The sequence below is a fragment of the Eleginops maclovinus genome, chromosome 9, assembly GCF_036324505.1.
Source record: "Eleginops maclovinus isolate JMC-PN-2008 ecotype Puerto Natales chromosome 9, JC_Emac_rtc_rv5, whole genome shotgun sequence".
NCBI classification, from domain to species: domain Eukaryota; kingdom Metazoa; phylum Chordata; class Actinopteri; order Perciformes; family Eleginopidae; genus Eleginops; species Eleginops maclovinus.
Genome location: NC_086357.1, coordinates 14,117,850 through 14,137,941, shown reverse-complemented (window position 1 = coordinate 14,137,941; position 20,092 = coordinate 14,117,850). Strand labels below are relative to the sequence as shown.

General features: G+C 38.8%; 1 protein-coding gene across 2 annotated transcripts; it reads right to left on the bottom strand.

Annotated features, from left to right (window-relative positions):
* Positions 1 to 159: 159 nt before the first annotated feature.
* Positions 160 to 19,650, bottom strand: acsbg2 (acyl-CoA synthetase bubblegum family member 2). 2 transcript variants are annotated; one of them, XM_063892072.1, is made up of 15 exons: positions 19,519 to 19,650; positions 11,406 to 11,523; positions 10,647 to 10,768; positions 9,148 to 9,419; positions 7,800 to 7,888; positions 6,072 to 6,192; positions 5,412 to 5,492; positions 5,172 to 5,321; positions 4,509 to 4,685; positions 4,046 to 4,227; positions 3,514 to 3,756; positions 3,190 to 3,407; positions 2,871 to 3,010; positions 2,006 to 2,252; positions 160 to 1,703 (listed from the first exon to the last, which is right to left on the bottom strand). In XM_063892072.1, the coding sequence occupies exons 2-15, from the start codon at positions 11,498 to 11,500 to the stop codon at positions 1,585 to 1,587; spliced, it is 2,256 nt and encodes a 751-aa protein (XP_063748142.1). In that variant the 5' UTR covers positions 11,501 to 11,523; positions 19,519 to 19,650; the 3' UTR covers positions 160 to 1,584. The 2 variants fall into 2 exon arrangements, with proteins under 2 accessions (XP_063748142.1, XP_063748141.1); XM_063892071.1 differs by lacking the exon at positions 19,519 to 19,650 and adding an exon at positions 15,328 to 15,516.
* Positions 19,651 to 20,092: the final 442 nt, after the last annotated feature.

Here is a 20,092-nt window from a genome sequence, read left to right as displayed (position 1 = left end):
CTCGTACCAGGAGAAGCACAGGTGTTACTAAAAACATAACAGCTCCAGTCCAGGAAGATGAAAATGAGTTAATTTGTATTAATTTAGCTTGTTCACATGGTAGAATATCATAGAAAACATCATAAAAAGACAAACAGAAGAGCAACAAAGTTCAGCACATCAGCTTAATCATCTTTTATTCTCACACTCAAACATTCACATGTCTGTTGACAGAAACAGGCCTGCATCCTTTTTCTGCAGCTTCATGCAGATTTCCATCTTTTTCAACCCTGATACAAACAACAGATCTTTCGGGTCAGGTAAATCAGACACACTGAATCACCGTCATTTCCTTATTTTATTGTATACCCTGAACTTCATTACTTTGAGAGAACCAAAACCCTTCTTTACCTTAATTAACTCGAGTGCTACAAATAACTATGCTATGCTTATTATATACACAATTAATTTATATACAAGGTCTTTTGCTTTGAAGGGCGTAGGAAATGTCTTCAAAGAGGCTGAAGATATGTAGTCTGGGTCAAAACATGTTTATGTGAGATGATACATAAGAGATGGCACAGACAGGTTGATATACTCGCCATAAAGTTACATATAATCTAATTTGTGTACATTTATGTCTAGGTGCAATTTCTTTCGTGTTTGAGTCCAAAATACTATTCATGCAAATTCTGAACTGCTGAAAAACCTACTGTAAAGTAAAAACAAGTGATGATGACGATGCAGGCAAATTATATTTACAATATTTCACAAAACTCAAAGCAGGTCCACAAAACTCAAAGCAGGTCCACACACAGAGGGACTGTTAGAAAACATTTCCACAGGACCAGGCAGGTGTGTTATGATCTGCATTGAGTCAGCAAGCAGAACAACAGAGTCTGACGTCACAATTACAAAAGGCAATAGATATGGCTTCAATGACGTGTTTTCACAGCACAAGAAAAACATTTGGATGCTTAGTTCTGAGATAGATAGATTTCAACACAACTTTTTGTTACTGCAGCTTCCTTTGCAGAAAAATTCAACACGTACAAAATAAACAATTTTTGAAACCCGGATGTTGAAGACACATAAAAAAGCACCACGTGCATGTAGGCCAATAAACATTTAGATATGATTGTTGAATCACAAATGCTGTATTTTGAAGCTCATTTGGCCCATGTAAACTTTGGCAAACCCAAAATAAATTAAGAAATAAGAAACAAAAATTACTTTTTTTTTTTTTTAAAGAAACATCATATAAACTTCATTTTTTGGGATTCTGTCTTTTCATCTCAAGTATCGCAGTGCAATAAACATTTTCCTACATAAAGCAGCTACTATCCCATCTAATCTGTATTACTGCTCACCTTAGTAATACACATAAATAGTTGACTTCAGCTTATTGATACCGTCTTCAAAATCATTCAGAAATTTAACAATAGCTTCTTATGCCGGCTACCTTTTTTGTACACCCACAAATGTAAACAGAGACAGAACGACAACAACTTAAGGCAAACATTTTTTTTTACATGAGAACAATGGTTGGATAAAGGAGGTGGGGGCTCAGACAAGATGGATCTCCTTGCAGGTGGAGGAGCAGCTCTATTTGGGAGGCAGCTGGTTGTCGGGGGTTGTTGGAGTTGCTAGCTCCTTGTAAAAGTTCTCAATCTGCTCCCTGTACATCTTCACCACCACCGGCCTCTTCAGCTTCATGGTTGGGCCTGCGGAAGTAAGGAATATATTGTTAAGCACTTTAAATAAGAGCATGTGGCTTCTTTAAACTGTATTTTGAACTGCATCCGTTTTAGTCTAAACCCAGCTGCAGGGATTCATGGTCAGAGTTAAGCACAACGACAGATTTCTTCACTCTTCTAAAACAACTGGATTTATTTCTGAAAATGTATATACTTACCCTTCACCACAATATTATGGAGGAAACACTTTTACGATGGCAAATTAATTGATTTGTGTAATTGAAAAAGTGAGGGGGAAAAAATGAATAAAGACCAGCAGCCACACTCACCCAGCTCTCCTCCTGGAAGCGAGAAATCCCGATCCAGAATGATCCACTTCTGAATGCACTGAGCGTTGGAGCATGCTTTCTCGTTGACTCGGTTGATTCCCTCCTGAATGGCGGCATGGATCAACCGGTCTCGGCCGCCTGTGATCTCAGAGACTCTCGTGGCGTTGCTGCCCAGCCTCCTGCAGAGCTCTACAGCTTCAGGAGTCAGCTCGTCCTCTGGTTCCCCTGAGTCTGCGTTTACCTGGCACTGGAGGGTAAAACATTTGAAAATGTTATTTTATTGCCAAATATTTAAATGTTCTTGCTCATGCAGCTTAAAGCATTTAAACATTATAATTGTTTTAACTACAAAAGCCTGCAGTTCTTTAATGCCCACTAGATGGCAGCATCTGAAATCTTAGCTATGGCTGAGCTTCACTTTTAACAGCTGATCCTTTTTTATCAGATAAGACTGACATACTGAGATGTGATAAGATGACAAAGGTGTAAAGATAGGATGTTTACAAGGCTTAGATACAGTGTTGCTGACAAGATACATCTTCAGTCTGTACATGATACCTTTGACTCTGTTCAACAGCCTGTTACATCCTGTGTTATCTACAGGAGCAGTTCTCACTACAGTGGCCTGCTGTCCTCTAGTTCAAATGAGATTAAAGTTCAAGTCTTCACCCAGGGCGAGATGTATAACGCATACACATTCACAAAAAACATGTATATGCCATTTCCCACACATAAACTTGAGATTTATAAAACAACCAGGCATGTGTGCAGCTTCATAAATCTGACCAAAATAATTCATATTTCTGTCGTTCACACATACAATGTTCCATGCATCTTGGCTCAGGTCTCAGTTTAAAAGACTCACCTTAATGGTGAGCAGCATAGACAGAAACTTCTTCTTGTCTCCAATCAGCATGGCGTTACTAATCAGCGGCACAGCCTCCTTCACCGCATCCTCGGTAGGAACCGGAGGGATGTTCTCGCCGCCTGCTGTGATGATCAGCTCTAAAAGTCAATACAAAGACACACACAGGTTAAGTAACAGGCATGTTTATTGATCAAAGGGAAAAGAAAAATGTTCCTCAAGCTGTAAAGGACAATCCCTCCATATGTAGTAAACGTTACAAATCCACTTGTTTGACTGTTGTCCAGCTCTACAAGCTCTACAAGTAATATCAATGTACCTTTGATTCTTCCAGTGATGAAGAGGAATCCATTCTCGTCGTGTTTGCCCAGGTCACCCGAGTGCAGCCAGCCCTCTGCATCAAGAGCCTCCTCCGTCTTGTCGGCCATGTTGAGGTAACCCATGAAGACATGACGGCCCCAGAAGCAGATCTCTCCGTTCCCCTCCTCGTCTGGGTTGTGCAGCTTCGTCTTGCACCCCGGGATCTCTTTCCCACAGCTGCAAAACAAAACATTTGAATTTCCCCACCAGGCATAACTTATGGATTGGTTCTGATTTGTCAACTCAAAGAAATTCTGTGTCAGATTTAGAAGTAAAAACATACCTGGTGAGCTTGAAGGCTTCAGGGATGGAGATGGTGTGAGGCCCGGTGCTCTCACTCATGCCGTACAGCTCGTACAGAGGGATGTCCAGACTGAGGAAGAACTCCAGGGTGTCTTTGGTGATGGGAGCGGCTCCCGTGTAGCACTTAGTGCAGCGATCCAGGCCCAGAGCCTTACGCACCTTTTTGAACACAATCTTTTTAGCTAATTTATAGCTGAGCGGTGTGCGGCCAGTTGCTACGCTTCTGAGGAAAGACAAAAAACACCAAGCGTGAGTGTTATGAGCCAGACTTACAGCATCGGCTCTAGTGACGGTAATATCAGTCAGTCTGTGGGTTCACACTGAAATATCTATAACTTCTGGATGGGTTTCCAATTAAACACTCTATCGCTATTATTGGGTCAAAAGTACAACTGAACAGGACTGAGTAAACCTGCTTGGCAAAAGCATGTTAGCATGGTGACACTAGCATTTAGCTCAGGTGGGACCTAGCGTTGTTTAAATAAAGCTGTTATTTCATATCATATACGTACTGATTCATCTTGGTCAGATTCGTCTGCAGGCCGACATCTTTTGCCCAGACAGCAATTTTCCTGCGCACAGCGGAGGACTTGGCTCCCACAGACTTCATCTTCTCCTGCATCTTCTCCCAGACACGTGGGACGCCCATGAAGGCTGTTGGGCGCACTTCCTTCAAAGTGTTTACCAGAGAGCCCTGCAACAAAAGAGAGTTTTACTCATAATGTCAAATGCGGTTCAAAGGTCACATCAAGATGAAATAGGCATAACAAATTAAATCAGCCACCACAACATTCTTTGGATAACTAAAATGAAACTAAATAGGTCTACCCTCAGGATATTTTAATGAATGTGTAGAGGGGATGATGTTGGAAGGAAAAATACCCAGTTTTCTTTTTATGAAACAGTTATTGTAAATCTCTGCCGTAAAAAACAAGCCATACATTTTTCATGTGTTTGTGAACTATTGTGTTTTACCTTTAGTGCATCTGGCTGAGCAAAATATGTCGCCCCCCCAACCCTCATGGTGACCCAGATGTCGACCATCTGAGCAGCGATGTGGCTGAGCGGCAGGTAGCTGACCACCGCCTCCTGAGACACGGTGGCGTCCGTCAGACGCACATGACGGCAGGTGGAGAGCGCGGTCCAGGTTATCTGAGGGCAAGCAGAGAGGAAAACAGCTCCAGATATGAGGTATGCCAACTATTTTATGTATGGCAGGAAACATACAAACACAGCTTTAACGAGATACAGATAGGTACACAAAAACAACAGTGAATGTTTACGACCAACGGCTTGCATTTTTTATAAGTGAACTTTGACAAGAATAAAATATGTGTATGAAAACAAGTTAAAATAAATGGAAATATTTAAAGTAGAACTACCTTTTAAAATGTCCTTAACTAGGGTGTAAATTTAAATTCCAACACTTTCTACGGCCTGTGTTCCATGTTCTTGAACACACAGTACTCAATGGTTGAGTCATTGTAATCACCTGAGGTATTTGGCTGAACCTTAATAGAAACCTGACTAACGTGTAGCACTTTTTTAACATGTCAGCTGCGTCTGTGCTTTAATATTTATGCTTTAGTATTTATAAATGTGTGTGTATCTTCAAAGTACAAACACACTATTACTCACATTATCGTGGCTCAGCATGACTCCTTTGGGCTGGCCGGTGGTGCCTGAGGTGTAGATGAGGGTGCAGCACTGGTTGGGCTTCTGGCTGGAGATGATCGCATCGAGGGGAGTGTCAGGCTCATCCCGGCCGAGCTCCATGAACTCCGCCCACTGTAATACAAAAAAACAGGATCACTTGGATGATGCTTCTTTAACCAAATAAATCTTTCCATGTTTGCCATGAACAGATTGGGTTCTTACTGTGTACAGATTTGGTCTCTTCTCTTTAAGTGCATCTTTGTACTGGATAATGGCTTTCAAGTGTGGCAGCTTGTCTTCAACCTGTTAACAAACAGAATACAATTCCATACAGGCAATAGTCAACAAGAAGATGAGTGGCTGTGTAAGTATTTATTATTGTTTGACAAAAAATTTGAACAATAGTGCTATATTAGTCTAAAAAAGTACAATTAGGATCTAATACTGTCATAGCAGATTAATAACCCCTTGATGTTGAGTGTGATACAGATGTACAAAAAGTAATGCACAAAGTAAACTTGAATAAATTGTTCATGGCTGAAAAGCAAAACAAATCCCAAAATAACTTGAAGTTTGCAAAAGCATTTAGCCATCACTTCATTCCACAGAAATGTCCTACTTGACACCTTGTTTGTAAAATACATCTGACAGGTCGTTATACTTTTGTCACTCAATGACTATCCAATTGCACAAGATGCTGTCAAGTCACATTTTTTTGTTATGGTTGACTCGGCAATGAATAATGGCAACAAAATGCAAATACCACTACTAGAATAACAGGTACAACTAAATTGTTGATAAAAAAAATAACCTGTACTGCTATCTTTAATTCATAGTTATCTATTGTTTTATAGACATGTCCATGTGTCCTTCTGATCTCACCTGAAGGATCTTCTGCAGCTGTTTCTGGTTCTCCACCACTATGATATTGGCCTTGCAGTTTTCTGCTACATACTGGCATGCCTCTGGAGAGTTGGTGGTGTAGATGCCAACAGCAAAGCCCCTGCAACAGACAAAAGGATAATGTCATAATCACATTCAAAGAGATTCAGATGAAACTCTTCCCTTGTGTAATGATGGAAAATATTACAGCACTCAATGTTCTAGGGCCAGGAAAGATTTATGATCTTCTGCTTCATTATAAACTTTGCAGATCTCTAAGTTTAATGCACCATACATCTGCAACGAACTCGCAGCAATACTTTTCTTGAAATTAAGCTGTCTTGTTTGCCGTTGCCTTTTATAAAATGTAATAATTATACATTTCTTAAACTTCAACAGGGCTTCAACTAACTTTTATTTTCATTATTGAATTATTTGGAGACGATTTCTGATAATGTCCATCCCAGTTTTTCCATGTCCAAATTCTTTTCTCTAAATGTCTCGTTTTCTCAGTTCAAAACCAAAAGATGTTTAAGATATTTTCTGCCATGTTTGCATGAAAAGAACGATTAACCGATTATTAAAATACTTTTATTGTCGATTGACTAGTCAAACAATCATTGCATTTCTACACTGCACTGTAACTCTTATTCTTGTCAATCCTTAGGTTGAAGGTATTGGTCTTGTGAGCCGTCTTCTTTTCTTTTTTTCCTGCCCTATTTTTTGTAAAAATAAGACAATTAAAACAACCTGACCTTACAGCATTGTTGCTGTTTTTTTACCTGCAGCTAATGTAAGTGACAACTCAGTTTGTAAAATTGACCTGGAATTTATGGCACTGGTTTGACGAGTTAACTGCAGTTTCAATACGCTCTTGCTATTCAGCAGCACTCAGCAGATGGTAGGCGTGGGAAACTGGAGGATTCGCTCACAGTATCGGTTTATGTATTGCACTGTTTTCTTAGCAAACAATAGAAATGAAATGTCCTGATCTTTTGTATGACCAGACCCTTTTCATGCAAGGCAATCTTGTCATCAGCCTTTCAGGAATTGCATTAAATACAAATTGTCACCATAATCGTGGCTTAAATCGGGCAGCTGCCAGCACAACAAAAAAACGATGTCCTGTCACAGATGTTCGGTGGGTTTCCAGCTCAGCTGAGACAAATCTGCCCTTGACCAATCCATGTGTTCAGCTTTCCTAATTACTGGGAATTTTTAGATTCTTAGATGGGAGTTAACATTTCCCTTTTAGCACGCTGAAGAAAGCACAAGGCTTCTGTTTTCGGTTGGGGCCGTCGATGCTGAATAATGATGCAATCACCGCAGATAGGCGTGTTATTACTTTTAGGTGGAACAAGTTCTGAAATCCTTGTATGTTGATGTAATGTATATTGCACATGTTACACACACAAGTAAATAAATATGTACGGCAAATAAACTTAGTATCAATTGTCAAACTTAAGTTAAGTGAATGTATATAGCTGCTGTCCAACAGTGCAGTTCATCAGCTTTCTGTTTGGTACTGCTGCAACCCATTAATCACAATGTCTTTCCGCTCAGAGGCTACATGCTGGATTGGTTGACATGCAAAAGTTCTGCTGAACTCACATTTCAAGTCTTGGATCACACCACTCTCGTATGGAAGACATGTACATATAAACACAGAGCTGAGTGAGGGAACACTGCGCTCATCGCTTACAAATTCAGAGTGAAGATGAAACTCACCCTGCCAAAATAGCTGCGATGTCAGAGATGAACCACTCAGCCGAGTTGAAGCCGAGGATTCCGACACCGTGGTAGCGCTGCAAACCCAGCTGCAAAAAAAAGTAAGTAGTATTTATTAAGTATAAATAAATGAATACATTGTTAAATATTTCTAGAATGGTCTAGAGAGAAATAAGGCAATGTAAATATTGCTATTGAAAGTGATTTTACATTTTTAAAGAGGAAACTTGACACTGTCCTGTGGAAGTGAGGGAGAAAAACTAATGATGATAATAATTTTTAAAAACGTTTTTAAAATCACTGATATCATTCTAAACCAAAGCTTGTTAAACTTCTGAAAACTTTGGAGACAGTTTTGAGCTGCCAGCGGCAGATCAGCTTTTATCCAGCACATTGCGATGACAGGTGTTGGCATGGAAACATATATACAGCCGAGTGTACAAATGAGACTGCCAGGAATGGAAATCGATACCAATGAGCTTTTTTAAATTACTCATGAAGTCTTTCACAACAGAGGGTACAATACGTAGTCTGACATCTGAAGCCCAACAGATCATGTTGCCATGTCAAAGTGTCGGCGTGTGTGCAGGTTCAGGTTAGTTTGTATGCTTGAGTTCAGAGAGATAACTGTAGGTATGTCGTTTCGTGTGTGTACACAATAAGAGTCTCAATGCTAATAACTGTGTTGAGTTTCATGGTTAACAATAAAGCGCTACTGTACAAAAACAGTCAATGCAAACTTCGCCCCGACACTGTGATGCGTCATGTGTTGTCTAGACTGGCTGTACACAACTGTATTTTTTAAAACAAAACCACTAAATGTTGTGCGAGTTGATTGAAACAAAAGGGAGCATACACTTTGCGGATACTACTGTCCTCAGTTTAAAAAAAAAGGTAGGATAAAGGTTGTGCAATTGAGAAATAGTACTTATTCTTGATTGCACAATAAAAAATATGTTTACATTTTGAAATGAGACTTCTCTGAGGAATTGCTCTAATTGAGGAACGCCAATCAACAAATCTATAATAATAATAACAGAGAAAAGCTGAAATTCCTCCACTTTAAAAATGATTATGAAAATAGCTGAGGAACAATCCTCTGTTGATTACCTAATCAATTTAATTGCTTTACTACCCCGACAGCTGAAAAAAAACATTCTATGAGGCTAGGCAGTAAAATCAATAATGCTTCACAACAGGTGGTACTCATGGTTTGTGCTGCTAATATTCTCCCAAAGATTATTGTAATGAAACCTAAAAAATAAAAGAATACTGAACAGATGATTGTGTAATCCTCTCATATAACACTTGGATTTATACGAGTTTCTCTCAATGGTTGATTAACTACCTTAAGAAAGCTCTTGGCAGCAGTACGGCACGTCTGATAGTATTCCTTGTAGTTCAGGCTCTTCTGCTGCTCGCCCTCTTTCCAGCTCAGAGCCATATAGTCACCAAAGCGCTCCACAGCTGAGTTGAACATCTGGTTGACGGTCAGAGGGGTCTCAGCAGCCAGGCCAGACTCCCCCATCCTGAGTTTCACCTCAGCGTCACCCTGTGATGTCCATAGGCCAGGCTCTCCTGCTGCTTGCACCTGTAGGGAGTTTGGTCGCTGGGCACTCACTGGGATTAAAAAAAAAAAAAAAAACGATAAGCAAACAGTGGTCAGGAGATTTTCCGAAAAACATGCAGAACTAAACTCTCTGCTTATTCCTCTAAACTCCATGAGAGATGCAACAGACACCCTGTAATAACATCCTCTGGCTAACCTCAGGATACATAGTGAAGGACGATGGAAGTCATTACCTCTTGTTGGCTAGATAAAGATTTCTTAGAAACAGTGAAGTTAAGAATTCACCATTTACCAACCGCAAAGGCTTTCAAGTGTTTGACAGAAAAACTCTCTCTCAATGTATGCCTTCCATAAATCAAGTGAATCGTTATTATTAACAAAAACATTTTTTTCCCCATTTGTCAAATGAATCAAACTTTTTTGAAAGAAAACAAAAACTTGTAGTAAAAGTCGATCATAGTTTGCAGAGGAACTTCCTCGTTCAATTCTTAGCAACATGATAAGTGATCTAACATCTTATTGTATTTTGGTTTAGATAATCTATAACACTTAAATGTTATAAAGTAAATGCACTCTGAAAGAAAAGATAGTCAGTGAGCGGACAGCCAGCAGGATGTATTTAGTATATGATGGAGTCTTCTTCCAGACACACAAATTAAATGATGGTGGATTTATTGCCAAACACACCCAGCTGGTTATCAGTACAATTACTCTTTTCTTATTGTCTCTACCAGCAGCATACATGTGCAATAATAGTTCAGCAATAGGATATATTTAAGAAAAACTGTAAAAGATGATGTTAGTGTATTTAGTGTATATATTATAATCTATTCACCAGATGACAACAAACCTAATTATTCATAGTAAACTTATGAAGCTTCTCGTAAGTACATATCGTAGTCAAAGAAAAACTAAACAAATGTCAAGGACTAAAAGGTGCTATTGCCAGGATTTTCCCTCAGTGACTTAGAGAGAAAGGAATGTCAAAGTGCGAACAGGAAAAACTGGACAGGAAAAGGGAAGTCAAGTTTGTTGTGCCAAAGAATGTTGAGTTTGCCCACTTTGATTTGGCTGACTTCCTGAGGATAAAAGGTCAGAGGAGAAAACACATCCACAAATGCTGACTTCAGCAACTAGAGCCAACACAGTGCCTGAAGCCAACCTAGAAGATAGGCACGTTGTTTGTCTGTGTACAGCTTAAAATAAACTACATTTGGCTGCACCACCCTCCGTTCAGTGAGGGTAAACACATTAAAGCTACACTCATTAGCTCTCACCTGTTTGTGTGTTTGACGTCTGTCCAGCAGGGACCTCTGTCGTCTTGGTGCTGCTGGTGGTTTGATCATGTGCACCAATTTCCTCTTCCCTTTCCCCTGTGGACTCTTCCTCTGAAGATTCACTGATGACAGAGAAAGGGAAAATATATTAGCCACAAATCCAGGGGGAAATCCAGAAGCAGAAATCGAAACCTGCTCTGAGTCAAGCATCTGTGGCTCCCAACACATTCACTCATCATAACACACAAATAGTCTTTAATACTTAGTGAGCTTATTGGGATGGATGGGTGCCTATAGATGGATTGAGAATCCAGCAGTAACTTAGAGATGTTGTCTTATTGGTTGTTCATATATCTGTGTGATTTGGGTGCTTGCTTTGTTGAGCTCATCCTATAATCACCTGGGGAGGTACTGGGTTTGAGTTAGGAGAAGGGGAAATGCCATTCACCGAATTAAGGGGAGGTAAAGAAAGGAGTTTGCAGCTTTCTGTGAAGCTGCAAACTCCTTTCTATTTGTTCATTTTCCTTTTCTTTAGTTTCATTTAGATTTATAGAAATCCCTGTTTAGCATCTGGACTGTGTTATTTATTAAAAAACATTTACTGGAAGACTTTTTTCTCTGACTGCTGCTTATCTGCCTTATTCTTCTTATTCTAACATCTGTGAGTTGTCAGTAGCTGGAGCAAAAGTTGATATCAACATTTTGGATTTTGGGTCCTGATAGTGTCAAGATGTGCCGGATATATTTATGTGGACGTACTTTGCTGTATCCATTATGCCGTCCTCGAGGGAAGCTGCGCAGGAGGACTCCAGGAAACCGCCTGCTCTGTGAGGCTCCGACACGGCTTCGGACATGGCGGGGGGCTCACACACTGTCACTGTGAGGAGAGAGGGGGGACAGAGCTGTTTAGCTGCTGTACTCTATATGTGACAGGCACAACATAAATTAAGGCTGTCACAGGTGATAACTTCAGTAAAAGGTACATATGCAACAAGACAAAAACTAAATGCATGCTTTGGAAAGACTTAAGTAGTTGCTCTGTAATTATTTTGACAATCCACTTCCAGCTTTGATTTTGAACAACTATGAAAACCGATATTTGTTCATTTTTTGCACATTATTATTAATTAGTCTGTTTTTATAATGGGTCAGTCACAAATACGGACTCATTATGTCACTATTTCTAGGGATTCGAACAACTAGGAACTTGAAGGTTTGTTGCGAACTATTGACTATCATGTCTCTAAAATATAGTTTTTTCTTAAAATGTGTTGATACTTTAGGAAGACTAGACACACTCTTTTGAGAAGATAACTTATGACCTAAAAAAAAGAAAAGCATTACTCCCCTAATTGCGAGACAGTCACGCCAATGTGTGACAGCCGATAGCTTTTAGTTCACAGAAGACTCACACCTGAGTGATGTTGGCAGCAGGTCACATTACTTTCCCAACAACTGTAGTTGGGGTAATTTTACGCACCCAGTCTTGCTCTCTGTCTCTTGGGCATAAAATACTTTTGAGGAAATATTGTGATGGTGACTGACATCCTGAGATCATATAAAAATAAGGAACAACTGTAATGTGTACAAATGCTGACATGTTGTCAACCTTTATAGCCGACTTTATGAGCTGCTAAACAAACATCGTATTTGCCTTTACTATGACTGCTCTGTTGACAAAATTGGGTTGTGTGGCAACAGTGTGGGAAACATGGAGCTGTGGAAAGTAGAAAGTCATGCTACAGATAAGATTGTCCTGCCGCTAATGCCCTTCTTTAGTGTGCTTTGTCAACAAATATATATATATAAATATATATATATATAAAAATACATGTGATCAATCAACTTGCATTAATACAATGCTGTAACAGCATTTTGAAAGGTAATCAGTTCCATTTTAAAGATAATTGTTTTCTGCATTTGCCATTACCTCCTCACAGGAAACATGTCAAAGCCTCCAAATAAAGCATCACCACTCGGCCACCATAAAACCCACACCTCCATGGCACTCATTCAAGCCTCTCTGTTTGCTAACACAGGTCAGAGCTGCTGCTGCTGCTATGTTTATTTTAGCAGTCTGAAAACACATACCAGCGGCTTCGTCTGCCTATTGTGAATGCAGCCTATCATGACTCTCTTGTCAGGTACAATTGGGCCCCAGAGAGGTCAGAGAGCAGGAACCAAAATATTTTCCATCAAGCAACCACGCCTTCCGGTACATAACTACAAAAACAGACCGACTCACCATGAGCGAATTGTGTCCAAAATGGCCAGAGCTAAAATACCAGCATTCCTGAAATTCTGGATCTAGAGGGATCAGTAGGCCTCCACTCAAGCTGTCATCATTGTTGTAAAAGAAAATCAATCCTACTCAAGTCATGGGACAGTGACCAGCTGACCCCAAAGAGGTTTTGTTAATGAGTCCTACATACAGAGGCCGCAAGGTCTTTCAGCCAAAGGGACGGATGTCACAGGGGGATCTCTCACCATCGCTGCTATTTCTATTTGGCTTCTACCTTCCAATGCAGCTGCAGATTCCTCAAAGACACATATGTGAGTGGATGGGAGTTTGCAGCAGTATTAAGAGAGTTAAGTTGAGGTTGGAGGCAGGCGGATATGTGACCTGGGGTGTGGTATGGGCAGTGAGATATCCGAAAAATCCCCTCCTCCTCCTCCTCGTATGTCTTTAGGCTGTGTCTGTTTTGTCTTCCAGCATGGAGATGAACAAATGACATGGGTGAGGGGCCTGACATTGATCTTAAGAAAAGGTTCAGTCACTTGTACCCTCGAGGTCTGGACAATTTAGCCTCCAACATCAGACTTCACAAGGCCCTAAGGCAACTTTTTTGTTTGCTCCCTTGTAGTTTTTGATCACATGAGCTCATCAAGTTTAGATCACCGTTTAGGCTGAGACGCATTTTTCTGATTCAACAAATGGTGTGATGACCCCATGCATCTTTTCAGGCAGTGACACATGCCTAAAAACAAATATCATATGTCCTATGGAGGTTACCAAGAAATTTATGCAGGATTTGCACAAAAATAAACCCCATGCCTTGTGATGCAACTATCCCTTTCAGATTTGTTATAATCCATTTCTGGTAAAGGTGTGGTTTACCGATAGAGAAACGTTTGTGGGCTTCCCCTACACTTGAACTTCCTGCTTCCTAATTGACCTATTTTTTGCTTAAACTTGTGTTTTTTTCCCCAGTTCAGTTTAACCTGCCGAACAACTGATATTTAGATTGTCAGAAAATAGTGAAAAATGAACCCGAGTGCCAATGTGCCATCTTCAAATGTCTTGTTGTGTTTGATCAACATCCAAAACCAAAAGATTTTTAAATATGCAAAGATATAACAGTTAAAGCAGCAGTCTTTAATGTTGGGGTAGCTGGAACAAGCAATATCTTGGCTACAAACAAGACAAATTGACTATTAAAATAGTTTCTTATTCAAATATCTGACCTAAAAATGTCCATATTCATTTACTTTTCAAATTACTTTTCCTTGTCATGTGTCGGCACAGTTATTGACCAGGATTAATTATCTAAAAGACTAAGCCCCCTCTACAGTGACATCGTTAATGCAACCACATTCATGGAATCAGAACAGGATTAAAAATGTAGAGCAGAGTTGTGCATAACAGCTGTTGATTCAGAAAGGGAAAATGCAACAGTTTGAAAGATAACACCACTTGTTTCATTATTGATTAGTGTATAACAGTGCCTCGTTAATTTAGAAAACAGACAATTATAACGACCCAACCTTAAAAAAAACAACTAAAAACTGAATGTTAAAAAAAGGGTCTGTCCATAGCACAATAACAAAAAGCTTGAAAACTTCAGTTTGGTTAATCCCCTGTCAAACAGAACAGACAAAGACCCCTCCCTCCCTTTTGTTGCATCTCTTTCTCATGCATCTATGTCTCCCCTTGTCCAAGATAACAGCCATCTCCCCTTCACTGTCTTAAGCTAATGTTACCCAAAACAAGTGAAATTAAGAGGATTTCTGTTAATACATCCTCTGAGTCTGAACGATCTGCATCCTTGGCCAGCTGCTGCCTCTCAACAGATCCCAGCAGAGCACTTCAAGACTGGGCGTAATCTCTAGCATCCTTACACAGCTACCAGTAAAGCTCAACTTTTTTGACCCAGTTTCAAATAATGCATTCATTTTTATAAAAAGAAAACAAAAGGGAAAGGCTTTAAAGGCATCCTTATAACAATAATTGTCATCTGGCAGATATACACAGATCTGAGGGGTTACACCCTATTACAGGAGAGCAGATGTTCATTTTTTGCAGAGACACACAATTCATTTCTCATTCTCTATTAACATTACCAAAAATAAATATTGTATTAAAGTGTGTATAAAGCTATGGCATTTGTGCTCAAATCAGGCAATGTCCTCTTTAGTTGAAACGGTAAAGGGAATACCACAGCCAATTACCAGGGGAAATCACACATATGGCATTAAATTAAGAAGACAATAAAAGAACAAATTACATGAATTTATATAAAATGGTAGTATCATACATGAAACCTACATATAGTCAAGCTGTTAACTCAGGCATCATTCCCAACCAGTTTCTTACCAAACCTGATCTGACTGAGTAAAAACTGAGCTTAAGAGGGCTACATCACAGCTACATTAAATAAAACAAATACATAGAGCTACTCACATTGCATTGTAGGAAATATTTTTTTCCCCCGGTTTGTATTTCAGGTTTTCCCTGGAATGGTCCACTTTTCCCTTTCTGTAAATGCGGTCTGGTCCTAAACACTCGTACACAAACACGCCGACAGCCCACTTTTTCTACAACTCCAGCAGCATATCATTCATTTTCAAACGCCAGCCGGCTTGGTTGACCCCACCCCCTGAAAACCCCACCCAGTCCAGATTCGACAGCTTCCTCCAGGCATACACCCCTCCCTCCTCCATCATCGCAAACCAATCTGATTGGCTGAAACTGCTCACACCACACGAGATCCATTTTCCATATAAGGCCACGCATCCAAATGAAAAAGGTGGGGGGGGGGGGGGACGACTCCCACAGACACACACTTCACAGATGATGCTATGAAACTCTAGCACCATCCCCCATGGAGATACTCCCTGCACACACACACTTTCACACACTTAAACACACATTGCTGCTCTGCTGGGTTACTCTCAGACGAAACGTAACTCAGGTTCAGCTGGGATACTTTTTGAACTTTCATTGAAGAAATCATTCTTGTGCACAATGCAAACATGCCCACTCGTTGACCTACATTCATAAAAATATAACATTTATCTCCAAGCTCCTTTGCATATTCCTCAATTTGAAGACATTTAAAATTGTTTATGTCTGCAAATATGGATTATTTACAATTTCAAATCATCCACAGATTATATTCTTGATTGATGGACTGGTTGTTTTGTCTATAAAGTGTGAAAAAATATATATATTTGAAATGTAATCTGTCTATAATGTAAAAAAAAACTCACAAAAAGCTACAGTTACTATATAAACTCAATGTATATCAAACTTGTAGAATATGGAACAAATATTGTTAAACATCATAGGACCTAACTGCATGATATGCTTAATCAATTAGTTAAAACACTAGTTGATGCATCAGCAGGGATAATCATGGGATTTTTTTTTACAATTTAACAGCAATAGTGACATTTCCAAAGCAGTACTTTTACAGTGTGTTGTACTTGCTCAATAGCTGAAATATAGATCACACACTGGATGCCAAAGCTCTTATGAAAATACAAACCGTGCTCACTGCATTGAAACAGTTTTACATATACCTGAACGAATGTGAAACCTCTTCTGATAGACTAATTTCACAACATTCTGACAACATTACTCATGACAATGTTTGCAAACCGGATTTTAGACCTTAGGCTGAAAATCAAAGCCGTCAGCCCAATTACAGTTAACAAGTCAATCTAGTTTTTTTGAGCAATGACCTGATATACAGGCTGCTTTACAAAGACAGCAGCTCTAGAGAGGAAACAAATGCAGCATGAGGAACACTATAGTTTAAGGAACTTCCCCTATCATAAATGAGTTGGCTGTTGGCGAACATTACTCTAAAAAATAAATAAAGGAGTGACAATGTAAACATTACTACTTGTAAACGTGCACGCCTCTGTGAAGTTTGGGTGGAGATTCACAGCCAATTAGGCCTCACATTTCCACTTTCTGTGTGTACTTCCAAATGAGAGTAAGTTGCCATTTATATACACTGTAAACATCCTTAGAGAAATACACAAGCATCACTTGCGGTAAAGAAATAACTAGTCTCACTGCTGGCGGAGTACACTCAAAGGAATTTCCTTTACAATATTTCCTCTCAACTCCTACCTCTTAAGTTCAAAAGGTCAAACAGGAGGAAGAAAGCACATTTCTGCTCAATCTTATTTCCTGATTAAGACATAAAAATAACTCAAATTTGGCTCAAGCAAAAGCTGACATTTTATATTTAACCTAACAGCAAAATGTTTGTACTGACAGATGTAAGACAGTTCAATAGAACTGCCTTGATTAAACATTTATAAACTTGGTTGTATTTTATTGCCAGTCTTATTGTCTAAGTCAAATCTTAGTTTTATTCTTTAAATATCTGTTTATGCATTTTCTTTCTTTCTAGACTTGAGCAGCAGGTACAACTCCATTTCCTATGCAATGCTGTATTGTATAATGACCATAAGGTGACACAACGTAAAAAAAAACATACACTCTGCAAAAGGGATATAAGGGCTGTATATGCACATGAAATCAATTTAAGCATGCGTCGGAATATAAAGATTATGTAATTATTTTCTTGTGGCTTGCTTTTTATGATAAGTCTAAAAATAACCCAACTGTGCAGATGTTGTCATCACTACTCTATAGAAAGATCAGCCTCAGCCAATTGCCATGAGAGACGAAAATGCAGATCCACCACACCACAGCGTCACATGACATCCAGAGGCGGAGTGCTCATGCGCAAGCGCTGAAATGCTGCAGGATGTGTTTAGTGCTGATGCACCCTGCACTGAGGTTACTGTCGGTCGGTGACATCCTCTCCCAGCCCTCACTCTGCAGAGGCAGTGCTCTGAATAGACTCTATTTGATCAAATGTCAAAATCCAATGATGAAAAATTAAACATTTACACTAAGATAAAAAGCAGCCTATTGAACTATGATTTCTTATCTGTGTTATATGAAAAAAAGGATTCTGTTCTGAAATTAAGTGTTCATGAAAACATTTACAAAAAATACCTTTTCATTTTATAGAAAAACACCACATTTTTTTAGCAATTATTAGCACTTAAGTAAAATGACAAGTGACATGTATGTTAGTTGTTATTTAGTTTAGATTTACATTGTTTTATTTATTAGTCAATTATATAATTGAATAATTTCATTAGAACATGTTATGAGCATGTGAATGTTGAAATGTGTTTTTAAGTAGGCCTATTTAACGTAACGTTTGCTAGTTGAATCCTTAACACAAAACATTGATTAGATGCAAAAAAAAGTCACTAAGGTTTGGATTCACTAGTAAATGATATCTAAAATATAGAATAGAAGTATACAGTTACAGAAAAATACTGCTAGAAAATAAAGTACCATAAATACAAATGTTAGTACAGTGATTAAATATAGAACACTTGGTTCTCACCACTGGGGATGAAATCAAGTCTTTGTAAAACAATGGCAGGTGTGTTTACAAAACAATATAGCTAGACTGTAGTAGTTTGATATCTGTAAAGATATTTCTGATGAATTACATTTAAAATGTTTTAAAAAACACATCATGCAGCATATTCTCAAGTAGGCTAATAATGTGACTTTATGTAACACTAGAGAGGAGGAAATTAGTCTGTCTTTTCATATCTCAAATAAATATTTGACTGCAAACGACTTTCCTGATCAAGATAACAAAAGCCAGTTTGCGCAGTACGGCATTGGAGTAAAACACGTGTCAATATGTATTTCAACAAATATAAATATCCAATTCACACTTGACAATCATCTTAAACAAATGTTTATATGAATTATAGTTATAAGGTTAAAAGACACTCAGTGGTTCTTCCTACCAGAGTTTTAAATCAATTTTAGATGAACACATTTGAAATGTATCGATACTTATCAAAGAGAGCACTTACTGCATGGACAATCACATTTCAAAAGAGTACTTTGTAAAAGATCAAAACTACAACTCCCAGAAACCTTTGACAGCCTAAAAATGGCTAAGACTCATGGAGCATGAAGTGCTTATCAAATAATAGTATTTTTATCCAAGGTAAAATGAGGATGGGTTCAAATTTGACTATCCAGTACAGCATTAAGAAAATATTTAGCTTAGATGATGAGCAGAAACTTCAGTAACATGTGTCAACGTTTGTATTTTTAAAGATCTGAAGATGCTAACCGAGTAGTTGCTAACCTAGCTAGCTAAGGGGCGGAGTTTCCTCCGCAGTCCTGCCGTTGTTGCTGCGAATGCGGCTTCGCTATTGGTTGGGACTCGTTGAATACGCTTCCCGGTAAAAAACAGAAATGGCCAACATTTCAAGCATTGATGTATAAAGAGAAGTGTTTTTTAAGTCAAAAAATATGGATAAAGTGTAACTATATCTTAGTTAGCCATGTAGTCATTTAAATGTTTTACATGTATCTCCTGTGTGATGATTTCCTTATTCATGTGAAGAGGCTTCGCGGCGTGGTAACGTTAGAAGTTTAACAGCTTAAATACATAATTTGCGTGACATTAATTGCTACATACAAATAATAGTGTATATGACAAACAACGTCACTGATGCGGCTTGATGCTGATGTTAAAATAAACAAGGTAAATGATATTGCCTTAAATCATACGGCATGACTCACCACGACTATGTTCACAATGTTGACAGTGCCTTTCCTTTCCTGCATGTGAGTGTCAGCAACTTGTGATCGAGTCTTTTCACTGGCAGAAAGTCACATTCAGAGCGAGTGGAGCAGAGCTGCTGCTCTACCGCACCTGTTGGAGACAGCTGTCGCTTTTATGGCTTCAGACAACAAACAGTTGAAATTTCCCCCTGCATTTCATGTGAAGTATAGCCTACACGATATTGTGGAGTAAAAGCTCCTGTAATATACACAGTGAAAACAACGTGGGCATTCGATTATATGGGAAAAATAGGGTTTTGGTCAGGAGTGTGGGAATACACTGTGGTTGTGGGTCTAATTGCCAACACAATGTTCTAAATGTTAAAGGTTTTTATTCTCCCCTTCTTTGGAAATATGAATTGGACATTAATGGGACATTGTTTTTTCAGAAACATATTAATAACAAGGTTTCTTTTCTTTAAAAATAATATTGCATTGATAGTTACCAGAGAAAATCAGAAAAAGCTTTTTTCAACTCAAATATAAACTAGACTTGAAACATTCGTGTTTTTGTAAGAGTTGTGCTTCAATT

Excerpts from the sequence above, each read along its gene's own strand:
- acsbg2 (XM_063892071.1), bottom strand. Across the intron at positions 2,253-2,870 it reads CTATGCTGCTCACCATTAAG|TGCCAGGTAAACGCAGACTC; the intron begins GTGAGTCTTTTA and ends TTTACCCTCCAG. Across the intron at positions 1,704-2,005 it reads GCTTCCAGGAGGAGAGCTGG|GCCCAACCATGAAGCTGAAG; the intron begins GTGAGTGTGGCT and ends TTACTTCCGCAG.